We start from the raw sequence: 23,932 nt of genomic DNA, 5'->3' as shown, positions 1-23,932 counted from the left end.
TCATTGCTCCAAGAAGCATACTTCGGGGTAGATTTTTGGAGAGCATTTGCGTTAGCTCCCGAAATATTCCCAAGCGTAGAGTGCCTTGAGGTTAGACTTGAAAAGGAAGAGGAACCGAACCTCCATGAATTGTCACCAAACCAGAAATCAGAATTGCGAAAAGTCATCGAGACGTTTCCTTCGTACGAGAAGTTAGGCCTAGGGCAAACTAAATTAGTGGAGCATCACATCGACACCGGTGATGCTGTGCCTATAAAAAGCAAGCATTTTCCTCTTTCGCCGCCGAGGCAAGCCGAAGCTTTTAGAGAACTAGACAGGTTACTACAGTTAGGAGTTATCGAAGAATCCAACTCCCCGTGGTGTAGTCCTGTAGTACTGGTCCGGAAACCAGGTAAAGTTAGGCTGTGCATAGATTCGAGGAAGGTCAACGCGGTGACTAAGAAGGACTCGTACCCCCTGCCCCATATCAACGGCTTATTGAGCAGACTAAAGGATACGCATTTTATTAGTGGCATTGATCTGAAGGACGCGTTCTTCCAGATCAAATTGACAGAGTCCTCCAAGGAAAAAACAGCATTCGCAGTTCCGGGGAGGCCTCTGTACCACTTCAAGGTGATGCCATTTGGTCTGTGCAATGGACCGCAGACTATGAGTAGGCTGATGGACAAGGCAATCCCTTCGCGTCTGCGGGAGAATGTCTTCGTCTACCTAGATGATCTAATGGTGTGTAGTACCAATTTTGAAGACCACCTGGACTTGCTAGCGGAAGTGGCCAAATGCTTGAGAGACGCAGGTCTGACAATAAACGTCGAAAAAAGTAAATTTTGTCAGAAGGAAATACGCTACTTAGGATACTTGATAGGCAGCGGGTGTCTGAAAGTGGATCCGGGAAAAGTAGAAGCAATACAAAACTTCCCGATCCCTAAATCCCCTCGGCAAGTGCGTAGGTTTGTGGGCATGGCGAATTGGTACAGGGCGTTTATTACCAATTTTGCTGACTTGGCAGGTCCCTTGACCGACTGTCTCCGTAAGTCAGCAGGCCCGTTCAAGCTTACCTCTGAAGCTATAGAGGCGTTCGAAAAACTAAAAGTAGCCTTGAGTTCGGCGCCTGTCTTGGCCCAACCAGACTTTTCCAAAGAATTCGTAATACAATGCGACGCTTCCAAAATAGGTGTTGGCGGAGTGTTGTTCCAGGTCGATGATGACGGCGCTGAGCATCCAATCGCGTTCGTGTCGAAAAAGCTGAATAATGCTCAACGCAATTATACAGTAACCGAGCTGGAATGTCTTGCAGCCATAATTAGCGTGAAGCGTTTCCGACCCTATGTCGAAGGATTACCTTTTCGGATTGTTACGGACCACTCCAGTCTCAAGTGGTTGATGACACAAAAAGACTTGAGCGGGAGGTTGGCGAGATGGTCACTCTTACTGCAAAGATACGATTTTAGAATGGAACATCGTAAGGGCACCCTGAATGTAGTACCAGACGCGCTGTCGCGTTTTGATGTTGACGAGTTAACTTTCACTACCACGCCCGGAGAAATAGATTTAGTCTCTCCCGAATTTTGCAGCAACGAATATTTAGACTTAATTCGGACCGTCACCGAAAACGAGGAATCACTTCCGGATTTACGAGTGGTAGACGGTGTAATCTTCAAAAGAGTTAAGTTTCGTAAGGGGTTGGAAGGGGAAGAAGACTCGCTGTGGCGTTTATGGTTGCCAAAAGGGTTGACTGAGGAAGCAGTGAGATTAGCACATGACGCTAACCGGAGTTACCATGGCGGATGGCAGAAAACCTTAGAACGTGTTAGGCAGAAGTACTTCTGGCCGCAGCAGGCTAAGGACGTCAGGGACTACGTCCAGCGTTGTGACACCTGCAAAACGGTAAAACCCACCAATCAGCAGTCGAGACCACCTATAGGGAGTACCTTTGAATCCGAAAGGCCATTTCAGCGGTTGTATTGCGACTTTCTAGGGCCGTATCCGAGATCTAAACGGCGAAATCAATTTCTTTTCATAGTACTAGACCATTTTTCAAAATACGTTTGGCTAAAGCCCATGCAGAGAGCTACCACTGTTAACGTTATAAATTACTTCGCGTCAGAAATTTTTCCGGCTGTAGGGGTCCCTGAGTTTATTCACAGTGACAATGGTAAACAGTTTGCCTCGAAGGAAATGAACCAATTTTTAGTAAATTACGGGGTGACGCACGTGAGGACGGGGCTATATTCTCCCCTAGCGAACGCATCCGAACGCGTCAATAGAGAAATTGTTTCAAAAATTAGGATTTTCCTGAAAGATAAACCTGACCATACCGATTGGGATAGGCATATACCCGAGATTTTATCAGTTTTGAGAAGTGATTTTCATACGGCGATTCAGTGTTCTCCATACTTTGCATTATATGGCCAAAATATGGTCCAGCATGCCTCAACGTACAACATTTTAGGGAAACTCGGCAGCCTTCGAGAAGACCAGGTTACGGTAGTAAGCCGAGCTGACAAGTTGACTAATATTCGTGAGCAGATCCGTAGAAATTTAGATCAGGCCAAGGATAGGGGAGTAACCAACTATAACAAGCGCTCTAGACAAGTCAACTATAAGGAAGGTCAGGAAGTTTTTCGGAGAAACTTTGCCTTAAGTAATTTCAAACAGGGCATTAACGCCAAATTCCTACCCAAATACCTGAAGTGTCGCGTGCTTCGAAAAATAGGCAATGCACTGTATGATCTCGAAGACCTAAACGGGAAACTGATAGGTCGCTTTCACGCTTCGGACATTCGCCCGCAATGAACCAGAAAACGTTTCCTTGCCAATTTACAATTTGATTTTTTTTCTATTCCCACCAATTGGACCTTTTTTCTGGGCGTTTTGGGGGTCGGGGACATCTCGCCCAGTATTCTCCCCGAGCACTGACCTCATGGGATGTTCACACGCGTACTCACCGAGGACCGTGAACACCCCGGCAGTCCACGCTTAGGTCGGACTAGCCTTTCGGAGTTTGGACGAGTTCTCCATATCAAAATGTCTATACTTTTTTTTTGTCAGGCCTTTTGTGGGGGCGATAACCACTAAAACCTTTCGGAGTTTTGACGAGTTCTCCATAACAAATGTCTAATTGCCGCAAAGCCCTTTTAAACTAGGAAACAGAATTAATTTCCAAATTTGACTTAACTTTTTTTGATGGACCTATGTTGCCCGGCTAGCTTCGTAGTAGGACTTTGAGACTCTTATCTCAGGGGTGAGTCGTGCCCCACGTTGCTTGTCGTCGGAGATCCCTGGCAGTAGCTTCCCACAGAGGATCCGGTTTCCTATTCGCTTCATCGTCAGGTCTTCAAAGCGAAGCAGGTTTGTTACGGTCTGCTGCTGCGGTCTACGGCCATGATCCCCTTGGGAGCGTGTTCACGCGAACACACCTAGCGATGTGGTGATAGTGGCGATAAAAAGAAAAATATCAAAAAGAAGGGAACAGACAGAGCGGCCATCACAGGAGGTAAAAAAACCAGCACGTTTTCTTGTTCCGGAAAAAAAAAGAAAAAAAAGAGGTTGGAAAGGATTATCTAAGTGTCCAGAAATTATTTTTTATCACTGCTAAAACAAAAAGGAACAAAAATTATGGAATTACAAACATTTGCTTAGACGAGCTGCCGGAAAAAAAAAATTGTGCTGAGTTGGTTAACTGTGGGGATTTGTGCTCTTAAATTTTCCAATTAAGGGCAAGCGTACTTCCAATTGAATTTTAAAGCCGATAAGCATTGTGCACATGAAAATAATCTTATACTACTTTTCGAACATAAAACTGCATTAATTTTCTGCAAGTCACATTTGATATCATCAAAATCGCAATTCCAGACGCGTCTGTAAGAAATGCAGCGACAATCAGCTCCGCAGTTACAAATGAAACGAGTTAAAAGCACCGTAGAATCAAAGACTTCTCAAAGGCAGTGTAACTAATCCTCCACTAATAACCAACATTTGTTCATCGTACACAAAATCTTACCTGCATTTCAAAGTGGGTAATTTACTTACATTTGCCATTCTGACTGCTTTACTACTAGCCGCAATTTCACTTTTTCGTATGGCAACCTACAACGGCCACATATTATTGTGACGTTGTCTGTGCTGACTGCATGGGATTTTCCTTTCTTATTGTCTCCACGATACCACTTGATGTCACAAATTGAGGACGGACAATTGCAGAGTCCAGAATTGGACAATTAGGGATTAAGCGAACAAATTGGGAAATACCCTAAAGCGCATTCGTGTATGTATGAAGGTACACCAAAACCACCACAAACTCCATACGCAGTAGCATATGATACAACGCCAACAACAACAACAGCCAGGCCGCCAGCTATAAGCCTGCTGCAATGCCACATACAATAACCACAACGTTAAAACAATGGGTGAGTTCGTTCCGTACTACGGACCATTATAATCTGCCAAAACCGAATTCGACAGTAGGATACTTTGGAAACCACTTAAAAGAAGATTTAGTATTTAAAATTATAGAAGTACGATACTAACTAGATTGGAGTAATTAACACACATACATTTACATTTTCATATACCCATAAGCATAACCATTTAAAAATAAATTGAATGCATTTCAATAGCCTTAGGAATGCGCTGCTTTAGACAAGCGCTTTGAGAATGCCGTACGCCCATTAATTTTTGTATTGCTTAATTGAATAATTGGAATACATATTATAGAATACTATTTTATAAATGATTTGGCATATATTTACCTTATTTTGGCTATTCAATTCGGGGTGATTCAAATGTGACTCAGGAACGTAGCAAAACCAATCTTGTTACCACGTTCAATGAGTCCCAGGTGAACATATAGAAAAAAAAAACATAACTTAAGTTACGAATCAAAAGTAAATTGATGCATAAAGGTCAAAAGCGTGTATAAGTACGCCCTTTTGTTTGAGTGAAGTTGGAAGTATAATCAATAAAAAAAAAAAAAAATGAGAAAAGGGTATTAGAAAAAAAAGAGGAACATTTTTATTCCAAATTTTTTTTCCACTTCCTAAAGTCCGGTTCTTTTGGATATATGCTCACTTAGAACTCACAAATATATATAACGACACGCTCGTACCCAGACAGCGTCATCAAAGTTGTATAAAGAAATGAGTCACATGTGACTCATGAACTCATTCCACTATGCTATTATGAGTCACATATGGTTCATCGAACAGGGAAGTTGCCAATAAACTTCCATGAATACTTTTTTTTGACTTCTAGTTTTCCTTCAACTAACCCGAAGTAAACTAAATTAGGATAAAATAAACTAAAATGAAATAAACTAAATTAAGATAAAATAACCTCAAATGAAATAAACTAAATTAAGATAAAATAAAATAAAATGAAACAAACTAACTTAAGATAAAATAAAATAAGATGAGATAAACTAAAATAATTAACACGGAAATAAAACCGGGGAAGAAAATATATCAAATTTGTTCAACGCCTAGTAACTTTGAATTTCGAAACATTCCAAGACGTGTGAAATATATTAAAAGGATTCCGTACGGATACTAAAATTTCCGACTGGGTTTAATGACACAATTTGTAAGTTTATTGTATGCATCTGCAAGTTGAAGAATAGATAGAGAGAGATAATTTTAGTTCTGCATTTCATCAAAAAGAACCTACTGTAGAACGTGGAAGTACCCGCAAAAATTGTTAACAAATTTTAAAAGTTATTTAATTTCTTCTATTTACCTATATAAATTCTAAGTTATTACATAAGGAAAGCTATGTAAAAGAAAATGTCCACAACGATTTCGAAAAGAAAAAAAATTGAAAACTTGAGAACTGCTTTAGAACCTTGAACATTTTGGAATTTTCAATAGATTTCTGTCTATACCGTTTTACACGGATAAATAAAGCCCAATAACGTTACGGAGAATTAGAAGCAAAATTTTGGAATTTCTTTCGAAAACATTTTTTTTCTGTTATTTTTTAAAAGCTTTCAATATACCGCTAATTAAACTGGTTGCTAAAATTAGCGAAATAAAAAAGGGGGGAAAAGTTCGTTGGTCTTAACCTCAGAGATTTATCTAGCATGTATTAAATATAAATATAGTCTAAGTTTCACAGGAATGAATTGTCAATAAAAACATTGTAGTAATGGGAATGCTGGCGTTCTTTTTTACTTAGAAGGCACGTAGGGCATACAGGTAAGGGGCCACCGAAAAATAGGTGCGTCGGTGGCCATGGATTTTGAGGGTGGGTCTAGCACCGGGCGTCGCAACAACACCCGCGGCGCCCCCTATATATATTCGGCCTTTATGTTTATTTTCCCTTTGGTTATTTTAGTTTAATTTCCGCAGTTTTTTTTTTTGAATTTTGATTTTAGAGTTAGTAACCGGTCATGTCCGGTTCGGTAGTTTTTTTTGCGTCAGTTTTTTTTTGAATTTTTAAATTTTGGAATGTCTAACGGTTTGTCCGTGGCATCCGGTCCGACCGGATGTCGTTTTAATTTGAATTATAAGCGTTTTGAGTCGGTCTCTGCGCTTTTTGACAGCTAGTTGTGATAGGCATGATAGGAACTTTTTTCTGTTTATGGCGCAGGAACAGTAAGGTTGGCAAGGACCCGCCCCAGCCGACAATGACTAGCCACTGTGCACCAACACATCATGCCGACCGCCTTCCTTACTGGTTCCATTGTAAATGCGTTACCATAACAAGGGGTGGACCAAAGGCAAGTTGGTGTCAGTAGCGTAGGGTTCCACATTACAACTGAAGAGGTCGTTGTCAGGTATGTCGGGTTTGATTCTTGACAAGTAAAAGTTTAAGCTGTTACAATATCCAGATTGAAGTTAGGCCAGGGTAAATCGTGTCTCCCTTGGTGATATGCTTTCTTCTTCTGCAAGGGTAGGATAGTGTATATTGATAATTGATATATTGATTGGGTTCGACGTGCGTGGCCTGGCAAAATTTCGAGGGTGAAGCTTCGTTATGTCAAGGCGAGTTTTCTGCGTCGGATTCTTTCATTGCTCCGCAGGCTGCACAAACTTTAATTTTAAAATTTTTGAAAAAAAATTAACAGCCATGTTATCACATCTCTTTTTGGCAGAAAAGAAATATGGCTCCCTCTCAACTTGTACATGTGAACGTAAAAATCACATCAAAATGGCCGAAAAAAGGCAATCACACCATACAACCGGTATCAAAATTAAAAGGCAGTGAGTGAAAAAGCAGTTCCGGGAAAAATCTTGAAGAGATGAACACCGATGCCATCGAAACAACTATAGGGACTAAACTTACCCCCAAAACAGCTGTGGCTTTTTTCTCTTCTGAGTGGATTTTTTGAGTTTTTCTTAAATGTCAAAAAACTAAAGTACATCGAATGCTGAGTAGAATATCTCCCTATCTCGGCTGCTGTTTCAAAAACGACCCATCTTAGCAAACTTTTGATTAACGTCCTACTTCAGAGTTTTCTTCAAAAACCCCCTATATGAGATAGGACGTTATTCGACGCTTTCTGAGATAGGACGTTTTTGAAACGGCAGCCGAGATAGGGTGATATTCTACTCAGCAGTCGATGTACTTTAGTTTTAGTTTTCTCAAATAGCGCGTTATTCGATAGTTTTCTGAGATAGGTCGTTTCCGAAATGTTAGCCGAAACAGGGTGATATTTTACTCAGCAGTCGATATATCGTAAGCTTAGTTGACAAAGGTCATACCCACAGATTTTCCGGAACTGTGTTTTTCACAAATTTTCTTATGTTATATTGGGCGTTTTTCTAAAGCTTCAAAACTTTTTCTGCTCGCTTATAAACAAATTTTAATTGGAAAAGTGAGTTGTTTAATTTGTTTTTGCTTTTCAACTGAAATGTTTTTAAGACCACGTTTACACATGCCCTAATCTATAAGAAATCGTCAATAGAAAATCTACTTTTGGAAGAGAACATATTTTATACATTATTTTTTACTATTGATGCCTCTGAAAAAGTTATTCCACTTCTGATTTTGCTATTTATAGACGCATAAGAACAGTGTTATTTTACCAAATATGAATGTTTGTATATTTTGTAACTTACCAGAAGAAAAGGCAGACTGTGGCACTACTTGCTGTTGCTTTTGCATTTCCACTACCGCTTCCGGACTAGTTTCGCCATCAGGTCCCCAATCTTTCAGATTATTTACTTTTGCCTGCAACTCTTGTATACGAGACTGATACATTTGCACTTCCAGATCCTGACGCTCTTTCATCTCAGCCATTCGCTCGCTTCCTGCAGTGAGCACATCGATACGTTTTAACAATTTCTCCTTCTCAACGCCATGGAGTTCGTGTTGTTTGCGTTCTTCTTGTAAACGTTCCTCTAGCTGCTTTATTTGTATTTTTAATTCATCCTGTATAGCCGCGTCCAAATCGAAGAATGAAGATACAGCATTTGTGGTACTGCTGTTGCTCTTAGCAGCGTTATTTTGCAGCTCATCAATTTTAGTTTTGTATTCTTTGAGTTTCTTCATTAATTTTCCAGATTTCACTTGCATTTCCTGCTTTTGTTGTTCGCAGCGTTCCACTGCCAACTCAAGTTCGGCTATGCGTTCTGCCTGCTCAACCAATTGTAATTCTAATTGTTGTTCACGCGGCACCAAAGACATTCTGCCGCCCTTATCAGCGGTAGATGTTTTCGTGAAATGTGCTTCTTCAGCAGCGGCCTCTTGAGCACCCCATGCATCACCCCAATCAGCATCCAAATCAAATGCAATCGCTTCGGTATCGCTGTGAGCGACTTGTTCACCGCCTTTGGGTTGACAAATGTATGCCTTTTCAGGTAAAATAGCCTTTTCAACTACAGGCACATCGGACACCGATGGAATAACCAATGTTTCAAATTCGTTAGCACCACTACTTCCGCCAAAGAACATGTCTAGCGTGGGAACTGGATTGGGGGCGCCAGCAAGACCTAGACTTGCTAATGAGTCTGGTATAATTTGATTCTCTAGCGCTGCAGTGCGCTCTTTTAAAGTTTTTTCGTCATTAAGCGCGTCACGCAGTTGTTTCAACTCATCATCGCGTTGTTGCAACATTTTTTGTAGGTGTTCCAAGTTGCCTTGTAATTGTCCAAGCCCCATAAAATCGGAGTTTTCATTTGCGGTTGTTTGCTGTTGTTGCACATTGTTTTGTAATTGCCTCATTTGCTCATTGCGTTCATTTAATTCTCGTTGTGTTTCGGATAAGCTATTCTGAAATTCTTCAATTTGTTGCTGTGCTCTTTGCTCTGTCAGTCGAAGTGCAACATTTTCATCCTGCACCTTTTTCATTTCAGCATTCGCTTTCTTAACTTCGTCAGCGCGCTCACGCAGTTGTCGCTCTAATTCGTTATGAGCTTGTTGGCTTTGGCGTAGTCGCTCTTCAATTTCTAACTCACGTTGATTACGTGTGGCCAACTTGTTTTCGAGATCTTGTGCGTGCTTCTCCAAATCCGAGACATTCCTTTGTAGATCCTCAATTGTTGGCTGCTCTAGTGTATTACTCAAATTATTATTATTAAGCGTGCGCCTGCTACTTCCGAGATTATCAACAGTGCGCACCTGTACGATTTCGTCGAAAGGCGAAGATATCGCCTGATCGTTGGAGAAGAAAAGTGGTGGCGCTGGTATAACATCCTGCTGCGCTGGCTGGCCAAATACGGCAGCAGCTGTTGGTGTATTGAAGTTGGCGTAAGAGTTCCGTAAACTTTCAATTTCCTGGCTTTTTGTCATTAATTGGCGTTGCATTTCATGATTGCCCTCGAGTACATTATGAAACTCGGATTGTACAGTGTTCAGTTCACGTTGAAGGCGTGCTATTTGCTCATTTTTTTCCTGCAACTGTTGCTCCAACCGAGCGTTCTCCTCGCCTTGTTGGAGCGTCTCTGCTGTTGAAGACAAGATCGGTGCTTGTGCGCTTTGTTGAGGTGAGCCAAATGCTAAAGCAAGGGAATCGTGTTGCGAAGCTGTCGTTCCAGTATGTGACTGTACAGCTGCCATTTGTAACTGCAAGTTTTGGCGTTGATAATTCTCGATAATAGCTTCCTTCTCGGTAAGTAAGTCAGTCAAACGCTTGTTCTCCGTTTCGATGAAAACTTGATCGTCCGTTTGATTTTGTCCAACCTGAAATTAAAGAAGAATACAAATAAAAGTTAAATAAATGTGGGTTGGTTAGAAAGTGGCAGCCTTAACTTTCGGCTAATCTGATTCATTCAGGTTAGATACATTTGTAAACCTCTTTTTAAACGGTTTTATTTAGCTTGACTTGGCAAGGTGGACGGCCGGCACGAATTTTGTAATTGAAAATTAAGTAACTTCCCGATAAGCTACAAGCTTGAAACTTGGAATATAGTTCAGAACCCGATGACAAGGCAATAATAAGAAAAAATCGCCGCTAGGTCGCGCAAGGATCGAGATATTCAAAAAAAATCGTATTTGTGGTACGATTTACTCATATTTGAAACACATAATACATACAAGAATAGAAAGCGACCTATGAAAAAATCGCCGCTAGGTGGCGCAAGGATCGAGAGATTCACAAAAATCGTATTTGTGGTCCGATTTGGCTTATATTTGGAACACATAATACATACAATAGAAAGCGACCTATGAAAAAAATCGGCGCTAGGTGGCGCAAGGATCGAGATATTCACAAAAATCGTATTTGTGGTCTGATTTGGCTCATATTTGGAACACGTAATACATACAAGAATAGAAAGCGACCTATGAAAAAATCGCCGCTAGGTGGCGCAAAGATCGAGATATTCACAAAAATCGTATTTGTGGTCCGATTTGGTCCATATTTGGAACAGATAATACATACATGAATAGAAAGCGACCTATGATCTCCGATTTGGCTCATATTTGGAACAAATATTATATACAGTCCGGTAGAAGTGGCATCAAAATATTTTGGAGTTGGAGGAGGGACAAGCATACGTGGCGCAGAGTCGAGTAAAGTCTTTGGAAGGATTATGTATTGAGGACTTAGGTTGTAACAAATTGTCAGGAAAGAGTCATTGTAATAATGAGTCACTAAATGAACTAAATAGAATGAGAAATAATAGGCAATTAAATAAAGACTAAAAACTTGAAAATAAAATAATTAAACAAATTTTTTTAGTTAAAACGGTTTTATTGAAAACAATACTTACATTAAGTAATAAATATACTAAAAGCTAGAAAATAATTATATAGGTCATAGGTACTAGTCATCACACTCCTCATCAGTCTAGGGTGTTGATCAGACAATTAAATAAAAGCATTTGACGCGTGAAATTTCTATTGATAGTAATAAGTAAGACCAACAGAACCTTAATCAGGTTATGCTCCGCCTCACATTTTTAATTTTTTTAAATTATTTTATTTGATTTAAAAACTAGAATGGATGTTCTTCACTGAGTCATTTCCTTTTGTTAATCAAATTTCAGATTTTCAAACTTGTTTCAACAAATTACAGGACCTACTGATTCATGTCTACTACGAACGGAGTCCGCTAAGACATATAAATTTGAGCTGAGAATACGCAATGCCAGATACAATTTAATCATAGTTGTTCGTTACAGAAAGAAGATCTCTCTGAAGCGTGCCCATTTTGAGCAGGTCAAAGCCTAAGGGACTAATATACAAATCATTTTCTTTGCAATTCCTCAGTCTGTCATATGTGTTTCTCGGTAGGTAGGTTTTAGGCACATGAACCACTACGACTAAGCCGGTTAAGAACGCGACCAAAAGATCGGAAATGGGGGCGTTTCCATTTCATATGACAACACAATGTTCCAAGTTTAAGTTGAAAGGCCTTCTAGCAGAGATAATTAGAACTAGTGCCATTTCTTAATGCCATAGTTCCGCGCTAGTTCGAAACTAGTGCCATTATGTGAGGATATTGTTGACCTTAACCTAGTCTTACTAAAGCAAAACTCAATAAGACTATGTAAATGTGCACACTTACCTGCATTCGCAAGGTATCTAGCTCAGATATTTGTGTACGCAACGCTTGCAACTCCACTTCGTGATTGGCCGCCAACGTTTCAATTTGATGACGTAAATTATCAATCTCAGTTTTATCTTGCAACGTTTGCATGCGCAACTCTTGCAACTCATACTGATCTTGCTGACTGCCTTCATTTTGCATACGTAGCCAAGTGGATTCACGTTCCAATTCTTGTTTGGCCTGCTCTGAGGCATTCAATGACTCCTTTAAGCGCACAATTTCATCCTTTTGCGCATTGCATTCATCACGAGAGCGCTCCAAATCCTCGGCCACTGCGCGTTTGTCGCTATTCATTTTAGATAATTGTTCACTCAGCTCACTTTCCAGCTCGTCGAATTCGTTATCTTTTGCCGCCAATTTTGTATCGCAAGCAAGGCGAATATGTTCAATTTGCGTGCGCGCCTCCTTAAGTTGTTCGCGCAATGATTGTGTCTCCGTTTCAATTTGAATTTCGCTTTGATTTCGGTATGTTTGATATTCTTTTTCAATTTTGGCATAGTTGTTGCTCAATCCATTGAATTCAGCTTGTATGCGCTCTATGCGATCTAATAATTCATCTTTTTCTTCTTGTGCCTGTAGCAGACGATGGCCAATGACATCATCGTGTTCGGATAGCATATTTAAACGATAAATAAGCTCATCTTCTGCTTTTTCGTGTTCTGTTTCGCGCGTTTGCATCTGCGCGCATAAGATATTTGTGCGACGTTCCATTGATGCGCGCCGCTCTTCGAATGAAGCAATGCCTTCTTCAAGCCTGCAAATTTTGTCTTTGTAATTAGCATTCTCTTGTTCCAGTGTCTCAATGTATGCCATATTTTCTTGCAATTTTGCTTGTATGCCATCGTGTAGCGTTTCTAATCTACCGATTGTAGCTTGGAAGTTAGTTTGCTCAGCATTGAAACGTTCATTCAATTTATCGTATGCTGTCTGCAATTCGTCGTAAACTTCTTTAGGAACTTGTGGTTGCGTAGGCGCTGCGGTTACGGCACTTAGGTTGCTCGCTGTCATGGCACGTTCAACATACTCTTCTTCTGGGTGCGCGCTCAACTTATCTTGCAGATCTTTTAATTGCGCTTGCAAACGTTGTATTTGATTGTTGCGTTCTTTGATGACCGCTTTTGATTTTTCGAACTTTAATGATTTTGCTTTGAGTTCTTCATTCAATGTTTGTAGACGCTCTTCGAATGAGTGCACTTTTTCTTCCAACATATCTGTTATATTATCTGCATGTGTGGAGTGCTGTATTTGTTGCTGTAACTTTAACAACAATTCATTTTTTTGTGCAAGCGTTTCTTGCAATTCTCTATTGACCAAATCTTTTTCACGCTCACTTTCACGCACTTGTATCAATTCTTCTTGCATACTATAGATTTCTGCTTCGGCCTCTTTCAGTTTGTATGCCTGCTCTTCCAGTTGCCTCTGAATTTCTTCGTTTGCCGCGTTATTTGTATTAGTGGCATCTAATACACTATTACCCCAACCAGAAGCTTGGTCTTGCGCATCGACTAATGCGATTTGTAATTGCACAATTTCGTTGTTCTTTTCAATTAAAGTTTTTTCCAATTGTTCCATTTCGTTTTTCAAATTTCCAAAAAGATCGCTCGCTTTTGCTAATTCTTTGGATTTAATTTCCAATTGGCCTTTCAAATCGTTAATCTGTTTTTCCAGCTCCTTGGTTGTTGCCTCCAACGCTTGCTCGTTACTTGAATCTTGTTGCTGTTTGGTTTGCATTGCTTCCAAGCTTCCTTTTTCCAACTCATTTACCTTGGCTTCTAGCTCTTGACATTGAGCGGCGCGTTTTTTTAAATTGGCTGCATATTTCTTCATTTTTTCCAATTGATCCTTATTGCGCTTTTCAAGCTCTTTATTCGATTTGTCCAATCTTTGGTTTTCTTGCTGCAAACGCTGTATCTCATTTTCTAGCTGAGGTATTTGTTCAACCGTTGTGCGATGACTATGTAGCTCTATTAATAATTTGTCTACCACAATTTTCTGTTCTTTGTTATCTTTACGCAAAATTTCGAGCTCTTTGCTATTAGTTTCGACAACCTCCTCTAAGCGTGTGATTTCATCTTCCTTATCTATGATATTATTTGCGTTCTTCTCCATTGTTTTGTACAAGTCGATTATTTGCTGATTCAATATTTCAATTGTTTCTTGTTTATTTGAAAGTTCATTAACTTGTTCTGTGACTAAGTTTTTATTTATTTTTAGCGCTTTACTCAGCTTTACGCATTCCTTGCATAAGTCCTCAGACAGCTGCTTCCCTGCACTTTCTAAAGCGCGTTTGAGTTCCTTGATTTCAGCGCGTAGCTGCATGATTTCTTCATCACGCTCTTCCAGTTCTTGCAATTTCAAATTGCTTTCGTGTTCATGCTCTTTATAGGCTTCAATAAGTTGTTGTTTCTGCTCTGCGATCAGTGTTTGCAAAATTTTCATTTCACCTTCGTAGGTATCACATTTGCCTGAAAGTTGATATGGTTTTATGTAAAATTTGAATGAGTATGAAAGGAAAAGTAAAATATGTGCAGAAGAAGTCAAACATCATTAGAAAGAAACTCGATGCAAACTTCAAACTAACAAGGTTTGATTCAATACCTAAGATGACATATCCTGGCAGTACTATCCTGATGCTATTTCGGAATCTTTTGCCTTTGGGACTATTTCCGGATTTTGTTGAAGTTTTTTTAGACCTATTTCGAGAAAATTGGGGAATCATATTCGAGATCATTTGGACTATTTCAGAACCACTGTCATATCATTTGTATACTATTTCGGAATTATGAGGAGACTATTTTAGGATTATGACGGAAACATTTTCTGGATAATTCGAGAAAAATTTCGAGTCCATCTGATTTTTTTGAGTAATTTCAGGAATATTTTGAAACCGCTGACTATTATGGAAAAGCTTGCGGGACCGTTTCGGGGTTTGTGTTCGGTATCATTTTGGGGCTATTTCGGAATTTGTTCGGGCCATTTTGAGACTATGCCGGGATCCATTCGGGACTATTCAGGGCTTCGCTATTCTTTAAGAATGTTCGGTCCATGTTGAAATTATTTCGGGGATCACTTCGAGACTATTTAGTGATTCTTTGAGAATATTAAGGAGAGTTTTAGATCTATTCTACTACGGGATTATTTTCAGGATCAACTCCGGAGCCAAAGGTGAAGATTAGTGTATGTCCACTAGCGGGTTAGGGGATCAGAATATACCCGCGGTAGGTATGCCTATCGTAAGAGGCGACTAAAATACCAGATTCAAGGGGCTGTCTAGCGCAACCCTTCAGGTTGCCAGCGCAATATATAGCTTCTCCAAACCCAATTGTCAACCTCACCTATCCGCGGCGAATCCTGTTTCACTAACAGACGGGGCTCTGGCGGCCCCAAGCTCCTCATGGAACTTGGGGGTGGGGAGGGAGGCAATGGCCTGAAGGTTTAATGTGGCCACATAAATCGTTCCCCAGATGGTCGGGAGAGCACCTTAAAGGTGCTGTGGTACCGGAGCGAACCGGATCTGTATCCGGCAAAGGACCATCACATCGATAACACTCCCCAAAGCCTTCGGGGAGAAACCTTATCGCTACAACAACAAAAACTAGTGTATGTGGCCCCCAGCGGGTGAGGAGGTTAGAATATACGCGCGGTAGGTATGTCGTAAGAGGCGACTAAAAAAGCGGATTCAAGGGGTTTTTGTAGCGCAGCCCTTTCAGGCTGGCAGCGCAATTCTCCAAACTCTTCTCTGGCGACCCCGAACTCCTCATGAATCTAGGTGATGGGAGAGCGGGATGGCCTAGAAGGTCGCATGTGGTCATAACAAATCGTTCCCGAGATGGTCGGGCTTGGTACCGGAACGTTTCGGATCTGCGTCCGGCAAAGGAACATCAACTCGATAACACTCTCCAAGGCCTTCGGAGAGTTTCCTTATCGCTACAACAACAACAACAACTAGTGTATGTGTGTACAAGAGCGACTCAGGATTTTTGCCGACCAAGGACTGTCATTTCAGTGTAACCCCATTTAACCCCACTAGTGTATATGTAATGAGGAACTCCAGATGAAAGACATTCGCAAACAAGGAAGGTTAAGTTCGGGTGTAACCAAACATTACATACTCAGTTGAGAGCTATGGTGACAACATAAGGGAAAATAAACATGTAGGAAAATGAACCGAGGGTAACCCAGGAAAGTGTTTGTATGACATGTGTATCAAATGAAAGGTATTAAAGAATATTTTATAAGGGAGTGGGCCATAGTTCTATAGGTGGACGACATTTGGGGATATCGCCATAAAGGTGGACCAGGGCTGACTGTAGAACTTGTTTGTACGGTATGGGTATCAAATGAAAGATGTTAATGAGAATTTTAAAAGGGAGTGGGCCTTAGTTCTATAGGTGGACGCCTTTCCGAGATATCGCCATAAAGGTGGACCAGGGGTGACTCTAGAATGCGTTTGTACAATATGGGTATCAAATGAAAGGTGTTAATGAGTATTTTAAAAGGGAGTGATCCTTAGTTCCATAGGTGGACGCCGTTTAGAGATATCGCCATAAATGTGGACCAGGGGTGACTCTAGAATGCGTTTGTACAATATGGGTATCAACGAAAGGTGTTAATGAGTATTTTAAAAGGACGTGGGGCTTAGTTCTATAGGTGGACGCCTTTTCAAGATATCGCCATATAGGTGGACCAGGGGTGACTCTAGAATGCGTTTGTACAATATGGGTATCAAACGAAAGGTGTTAATGAGTATTTTAAAAGAGAGTGGGCCTTAGTTCTAAAGGTGGTCGCCTTTTCGATATGGGTATCAAATGAAAGGTATTAATGAGGGTTTTAAAAGGGAGTGGTGGTAGTTGTATATGTGAAGGCGTTTTCCAGATATCGACCAAAATGTGGACCAGGGTGACCCAGAACATCATCTGTCGGGTACCGCTAATTTATTTATATATGTAATACCACGAACAGTATTCATGGCAATATTTCAAGGGTTTTTTATTTCGCCCTGCAGAACTTTATCATTTTCTTCTACTTAATATGGTAGGTGTCACACGCATTTTACAAAGTTTTTTTCTAAAGTTATATTTTGCGTCAATAAACCAATCCAGTTACCATGTTTCATCCTTTTTTTGTATTTGGTATAGAATTATGGCATTTTTTTCATTTTTCGTAATTTTCGATATCGAAAAAGTGGGCGTGGTCGTAGTCGGATTTCGGCCATTTTTTATACCAATAGAAAGTGAGTTCAGATAAGTACGTGAACTGAGTGTAGTAAAGATATATCGATTTTTGCTCGAGTTATCGTGTTAATGACCGAGCGGAAGGACAGACGGTCGACTGTGTATAAAAACTGGGCGTGGCTTCAACCGATTTCGCCCTTTTTCACAGAAATAAATTATCGTCCTAGGATCTAAGCCCCTACCAAATTTCACAAGGATTGGTAAATTTTTGTTCGACTTATGACATTAAAAGTATCCTACACAAATTAAATGAAAAAGGGCGCAGCCACGCCCATTTTGAAATTTTATTTTATTTTTGTATTTTGTAATTTACATATATACTGTAAAGATATTACATTTTTTGCTAAAATTTGAATTTAAAAAAAAAAAATTTTTTGTTAAAATTTGAATTTAAAAAAAAAAAATTTTTTAAAGTGGGCGTGGTCGTTCTCCGATTTTGCTAATTTTTATTAAGCATACATATAGTAATAAGAGTAACGTTCCTGCCAAATTTCATCATGATTTCTTCAATGACTGCCAAATTACAGCTTGCAAAACCTTTAAATTACCTTCTTTTAAAAGTGGGCGGTGCCACGCCCATTGTCCAAAATTTTACTAATTTTCTTTTATGCGTCATAAGTTCAACTCACCTACCAAGTTGCATCGCTTTATCCGTCTTTGGTAATGAATTATCGCACTTTTTGGGTTTTACCAAATTTTCGATATCGAAAAAGTGGGCGTGGTTATAGTCCGATATCGTTCATTTTAAATAGCGATCTGAGGTGAGTGCTCAAGAACCTACATACCAAATTTCATCAAGATACCTCAAAATTTACTCAAGTTATCGTGTTAACGGACGGACGGACGGGCATGGCTCAATAAAATTTATATTCGATCCTGATGATTTTTATATATGGAAGTCTATATCTATCTCGATTCCTTTATACCTGTACAACCAACCGTTATGTCAATATCAAAGTCAAAATCAGTTAATCAGTTAATATCAAAGTTAATATACTCTGTGAGCTCTGCTCAACTGAGTATAAAACAGCAAACGAATATAATCTCCTTGGATTAATGTAATTGCTTGTGTAGATAATGCAAAGTCCGCCAATTTTTAACTAAATTTCATTGCTATATCATTATTGGATCCGAAGTTTTGACTTAGTCCTAGGTGGCCCTAGTCAGCACTAGTCCTTGAGTGCGTGGAAAAGCTGAATCAACTAGGAGCACACAATGAACTACTGCTGGCCTGGGTTCCTGGCCACAGGGGAGTCGAGGGAAACGAGCAGGCGGACAGCCTGGCCAGAGAAGCAGCAACGATACGACCTATTGGTCCTGAGCCAATCCTGCCAGCCAGTAGGCCCACAGGAAATTAGGGGGCATCTATTAGCAGAAAAAAAGGAAAAGAGGGAAGAACACTGGCGTAATATGCCAGGCCTGAGACAATCTAAGCTACTGTTAGGGGGTTACTGCACAACTCGATACAGGGCATTTATAGGCCTCTCGAAAAATAACCTAAGAATTCTAACAGCCATTCTTACAGGACACTGTAGACTGAACAGCCACATGCAAAAGCTGGGTATAATATCGAACAACACATGCCGATTTTGGGATCGATCAGCGGAGACGGCGGACCATATCCTCCTGGAGTGTGATGCAATCTCAAGACGTAGAGCTAAGTTTATAGGCTCACCATGGCCAGAGCATTCTCACATCAAATCCCTCAAGCCAGGTGAACTGCTAGGGTTCATCAATGATGTCGGCTTGGATGAGGTGTTGTGAAGCAGATGAGGGCACAATAGACCAATGGTCGCAGTGCGATCCTCAATTAATTTTCTATCTATCTATCTAGGTGGCCCTTAAGAAGTTTTCGTCTCATATACTTAATAAACTAGAAATATCACATACACATACCTTCCAATTCTTTTCTCAACCGCGTCACCTCTAACACCTCCTTGTCGTACGATAAATTCTTTGCGTCCAAGAGATTTTCAAGTTCTCTTGAAGTTTTCCGCAAAGCCTCCAATTCATCATTTAATTGTGTTACTTCGCCGCTTCTCTCCTTGTCCGCTGTGAGCGCCTCTCCCAACTGCAAACGTAAATTCTCCACCGTTGACTGTAGCTCTACACATTGCTCTTCGTATTTTTTAAGTTCCTCTACTTGTTTTTCTTTCTGGTGTGCTTTAGCTGCATCAACCTCTGTTGGAGCTGCTGCTTTTGTCGTCGGTTCCGTCTCACCTTCTGTCATAGTAGATTCGCGCGCTTCTTGTAATTCACAACGCAAATCCTCGATTTTTTGCTTTAGTAAGCTATTTTGTGTTGTGAGCTGTTCATATTCAGCTAAAGCCTTGCCACTGGGTGCAGTCACTGCCACCACCGTCTCTACAACCGTTACAGTTTCGACTGCTGTGCTGGCTTCCTTAACCTTATGCAATAGTTCACTTAGTTGTGTATGCGCATTCTTTGCTTCTTTTGCCAGTTTCTTTGAAGCGTTAAACTTGGCATTCATATTGCTCGCCTTACGATAGATTTCCAATTCGTGACTCAAATTTGTAAGACATTTTTCACATTTTTGTATGAGCACCGCATCGTCTTTGCTATCCAGTGCTGCTACCACCTCTGAAGATTTTTGTAGAGATGACAGCTCTTGCGACAGTTGACTGCCTTGTACTTTAAATTCAGCTACTTGCACTGATAGTTGATCTTTTTCCTTGCTTAGTTCTTTGATGTGTTCTTCCAATTTGATTTTGGCATCATTTGCTAACAACACATTCGTTTCCAATTCCTCTTTTTCACGGGTGATTTCTTCAACTTTTTGTATGAGTTCATGATTTTCATTTGTCAAATGCTCCATGCGTTCAAGCACTTCTCGGCGCTCGGTTGTGAACAGCTCAATTTTGTTCATCAGCTCAGAGCTTTCTTCGCGTAATTTCACCAAACTATCGCTTAACTCAGGCGCCAACTCAGTTTGGGTGAGTTCACTTACTGAGCTTACGGAATTTCCATCGAGACGCTTCTGATATTCATCGATTTCGGCACGCTCCTGCTGCGTTAACCGCTCAACAATTTCAATTGATTCGGCTGAGGAGGAAGATTTGCTAAGTTTTTCAATTTTGTCTAGTAATTCCATGTTTTCCACGATGTATTTCTCCAACTTTTTATCAAGTGTTTGCTTTTGCTGTTGCATGTCAGCAAATTTATCTTTGTATTCCTCAACTTCAGAGCGCGCATTGATTAAGCACCCTTCTAGCTGTTGCAATTGATGCGCTTGTTCTTCTACTTGCTCTTCATAATGTATTTCAGACATTTCCGACTTGACACGCGCACTCTCTTCACCTGCTTGCTTGTCTACCTGAGCTTGCAGTACCCGCAATTTACTCTGCAGCTCTTCCAAATGCTGTGTGTGCTCATATTTTTGTTCTTCTAATAATCTGATCGTCTCCGCTTGCGTTTTGAGTTTTTCTTTTAAATCTTCTAAAGCACTATGTTGCTCTTTTTCAGTGGCGGGCATTTTAACAACAGCAGCAGTATCGACTTGTGTCAGTTGCCATTGTCCTTTCTCATCTTCCAGCTCTGTCACTTTCTGCTGTAGCTCTTCATTTAAGCCTTCTAAGCGTACAATTTCTGCGTGCAAGTCAGAGCTCTTCTTCAGTTTTTCTACTTGTTTTTCAGTTTGCTTACATTTCAATTTCAGTTTAATCATCGCTTTATTTGAGTCATCTAATTTTTGTTTCAGCTGTTGGATTTCAGTTTCCAGCGCATGATTGTCTGTAGCATCTACGCCACTGGAAGAGAATAGCGACTTGCTTTTACTACTAGCTTCTAATTTTTCCGCAAGTACTTTGAAATTTGCATTCAGCACATTTAACTCAATAGTTTTCTCCATCACTTCCTCTTCTAAACGGCTGATTGTAGCTTGGCGGTCTTTCAGATTTTCGCGTTGGCTTTCAATTGTCGCTTCTAGTGCAGCAATCTTCTCAGCAATGCTAGCGTCTGATACTTCCAATCTATCCTTCTCGTTGACCATGTCTTGTAGTTGTCGATTTTCTTCTAGAACTTTGTCGCATTTATTTTGGAGTTCTTGTATTTGCTTGGCCATTTCCTCGTTAACCTTTTAATAAAAGAAGAAAGGAAATGATTAAGGAATTTCTTCAAATCCTTTTTCTTGAATTAACAATGAAAGAGAATATGCATGCGTAACATAAACACTGTCCAACTCACCTGCACACAAGTTGTATCAACCAAACTTGTGCGCCCTACAATCGCGGCTTCGCTCGAGTTTTGGAATGTTTCCACCAACTGCTCGCTACGCTGCAGCTCTTCTTGTATGCGCTCCACCTTCTCATTTGCTTCTGCTACTTCTGCTTTCATTTGCTGCAATTGTTCTTCAAACTTATTATTTTTTAATGACAAATCACAACGCGTTGCCTCTAAAATATCATTAACCTCCTGTAATTCATTAATGCGTGTATGCCTATCAGCTAATTCATTACGTAAACGTTCGTTGTCGTTATTTTCTAAATTAGTAAGTTCGCTTAATTCGTGTACATTATCGCCTTGTTTTAAACGCATCAAACAAAGCTCTTGATCTTTAGCATTAATATCGCTCCGCAAACGTTTCAATTCCTCTAATAATTGCTTTGTTTCGTACATTTTATTTTCCACTTCGCCTTGACTTTCCTGCAGCGCCCTTTCCAACTCAACCACTTTATTTTCCAATTCTTTGAATCGCTTTTGATTCACGGATTCGTTAACGTTAGTTATTTCTTGATTTCCGTGTAACTGACGCTCTTTTTCAAGTTGCTTCTCAAGTATGCGGCAGCGATTATCAAGAAATTTTATGCGCTCCTTTTCCAATGAGAATGGTTGTGAGGACAAATCTGTAGCCGATTTGTGTCGCTCATGTGACACTGGTGAGCACGCCATTAATGCACTGAGATCGCTCATTGATTTACCCAATTCGCTGGTATCTTCCAAACATTGTTGTGTTGTATCAAATTTTTCTTTCAATTGTGATACAAGCTGTTCTAAATGCTGTTTACTTGAGGCGCGCTGGGCCATTAACAGTTTATTTTGCTCCATTTGTTGACGCAGCAATTGCACTTTTTCACTGCCTGTGTTTGAAAGTGATTTGGTAGATTCACTGCGGTGTTGTTGTTTTAAAGGTATAAATTCGTTTGAAGTTGGGAGCGTCATCTGACCGGAATGTGGTATATGAGAGACTTTTTGTTCCAAACGAGAAAACGAATGTGATAATTGTGGCTGTTGCTGTTGTGGTTGACCGTCCGATAGGAAAGCACCTGTATCGCTTGACATAAATGGTGATGTATTTTCATTTTCTTGCGCTGTACTTGGAGAGAATGCGGTAGGTTGACTGTGACGCGAACGAGCTTTAATTTTTAAATGCGTCAAGCGCTGCGCTATATTTTTGACTTTTTCTTGCGCTGTTGAAGTTGACTTGCCATGCGCTACTTCTGATTTACGTACGAGCTCCTTTAATGCGGATATTTTTTTCTGTGTATTATATTAATTATTATAATTTCTGGAATTATTAGAGGAATACACAAATATTGGAAAACAAATACCCCAGCGTGTTAGGGGTTAGAATATACCCGCGGTAGGTATGCCTGTCGTAAGAGGCGACTAAAATATCAAATAGGCCCCTATTTTGAGCATTATTCGATCTTCGGTCTTCGCTGACTATCGAACATCGAAAATCGAATTAGAAATTGGTATTATAACACCTCATCTCTGTCGAAATTTTCGTTTTGTATCTAATTTTCAAGCGAATAGAAATTTGTTGTCGACGCTGTATCGAATAGAAAAATAATTGTTTAAAATGTAAGTTTTTTGTATTTATATTCTACTTTCTTACAACCTAGTAGTAATTTTAAACTATTTGAATTAATTTTATATAGGTCCAAGGTCGTGAATACAAAACAGCAGCTTGAAAGACTGGTTTCAATTATGGAACAAAATCCCCATATAGCAAAAAGAACTTGCACCTTATAGAAATGCAACTTTGCTTGATGCAGCTCAGCCTCCTCGTAATTCAGTTTTATCCATCTTTCACAAATAAAATTTTCCAAGACATTCAACACCTCTGATAGTACCACAGACACAGTCGGGCGGGCAAGTACGAGTGCATTTTCGTTTCCAATGCCCAAATGGTAGGATCCCTGAGCACAAAATCGGAGAACTGTTGCCAATTTTAGGATATTAGGCATAGACTTGGCCCTTGTGCATTGCTGCAGCAGTTCATCTGTACTGAACAACAAGTCCATGAACGTTTCTTTGCACAGTCTGAAGTTTTGAATAAATCTATAAACAAAACTTATAATTTCAACAATTTAACAACTTATTTAAAAAGCTACACTTACGTGGTGGAATTCATTTCCAAAGGATTTGAAGCATCCCTCACCCGTCTTCTTCTGCTGGCTAGCTCCAGTAAGCTTTCTTCCTCATCTGACTAATCATCAAACCACAATTCCGTCGTAGTCATACTTTTATTTTTAATATTTGTATTTAATAACTAGTTCTGCTTTTATTTATGTATTTTATTTTATTTGACAGAGTATTGGAAATGTGCTATTGTGAACTTTTGAATTTATCGAAATTCACAATAACGCTTGCCTTCATCGAACGCGCGTCATAATACCGAATGAAGGTTCGTTCGATCAGCTCTTTCGACCACAGTCGAAGATCGAATTTGTCTCATAATAGGGGCGAT

General features: G+C 40.0%; 1 protein-coding gene across 1 annotated transcript in view; it reads right to left on the bottom strand.

The window, feature by feature from the left end:
* The window catches only part of lva (lava lamp), a 60,710-nt gene that overhangs the window by 31,640 nt on the left and 5,138 nt on the right, over window positions 1-23,932 (bottom strand). The window contains exons 3-6 of the mRNA XM_067784941.1: window positions 21,424-22,716; window positions 19,117-21,313; window positions 11,945-14,451; window positions 8,055-10,116 (exon numbers count right to left, since the gene is read on the bottom strand). Of these exons, the coding sequence (XP_067641042.1) occupies window positions 8,055-10,116; window positions 11,945-14,451; window positions 19,117-21,313; window positions 21,424-22,716 (8,059 nt within the window). The remainder of the gene's footprint in view (window positions 1-8,054; window positions 10,117-11,944; window positions 14,452-19,116; window positions 21,314-21,423; window positions 22,717-23,932) is intronic.

This window comes from Eurosta solidaginis, chromosome 4 (assembly GCF_040869045.1).
Source record: "Eurosta solidaginis isolate ZX-2024a chromosome 4, ASM4086904v1, whole genome shotgun sequence".
NCBI lineage: Eukaryota > Metazoa > Arthropoda > Insecta > Diptera > Tephritidae > Eurosta > Eurosta solidaginis.
This window is presented reverse-complemented; position numbering and strand designations above follow the sequence as displayed.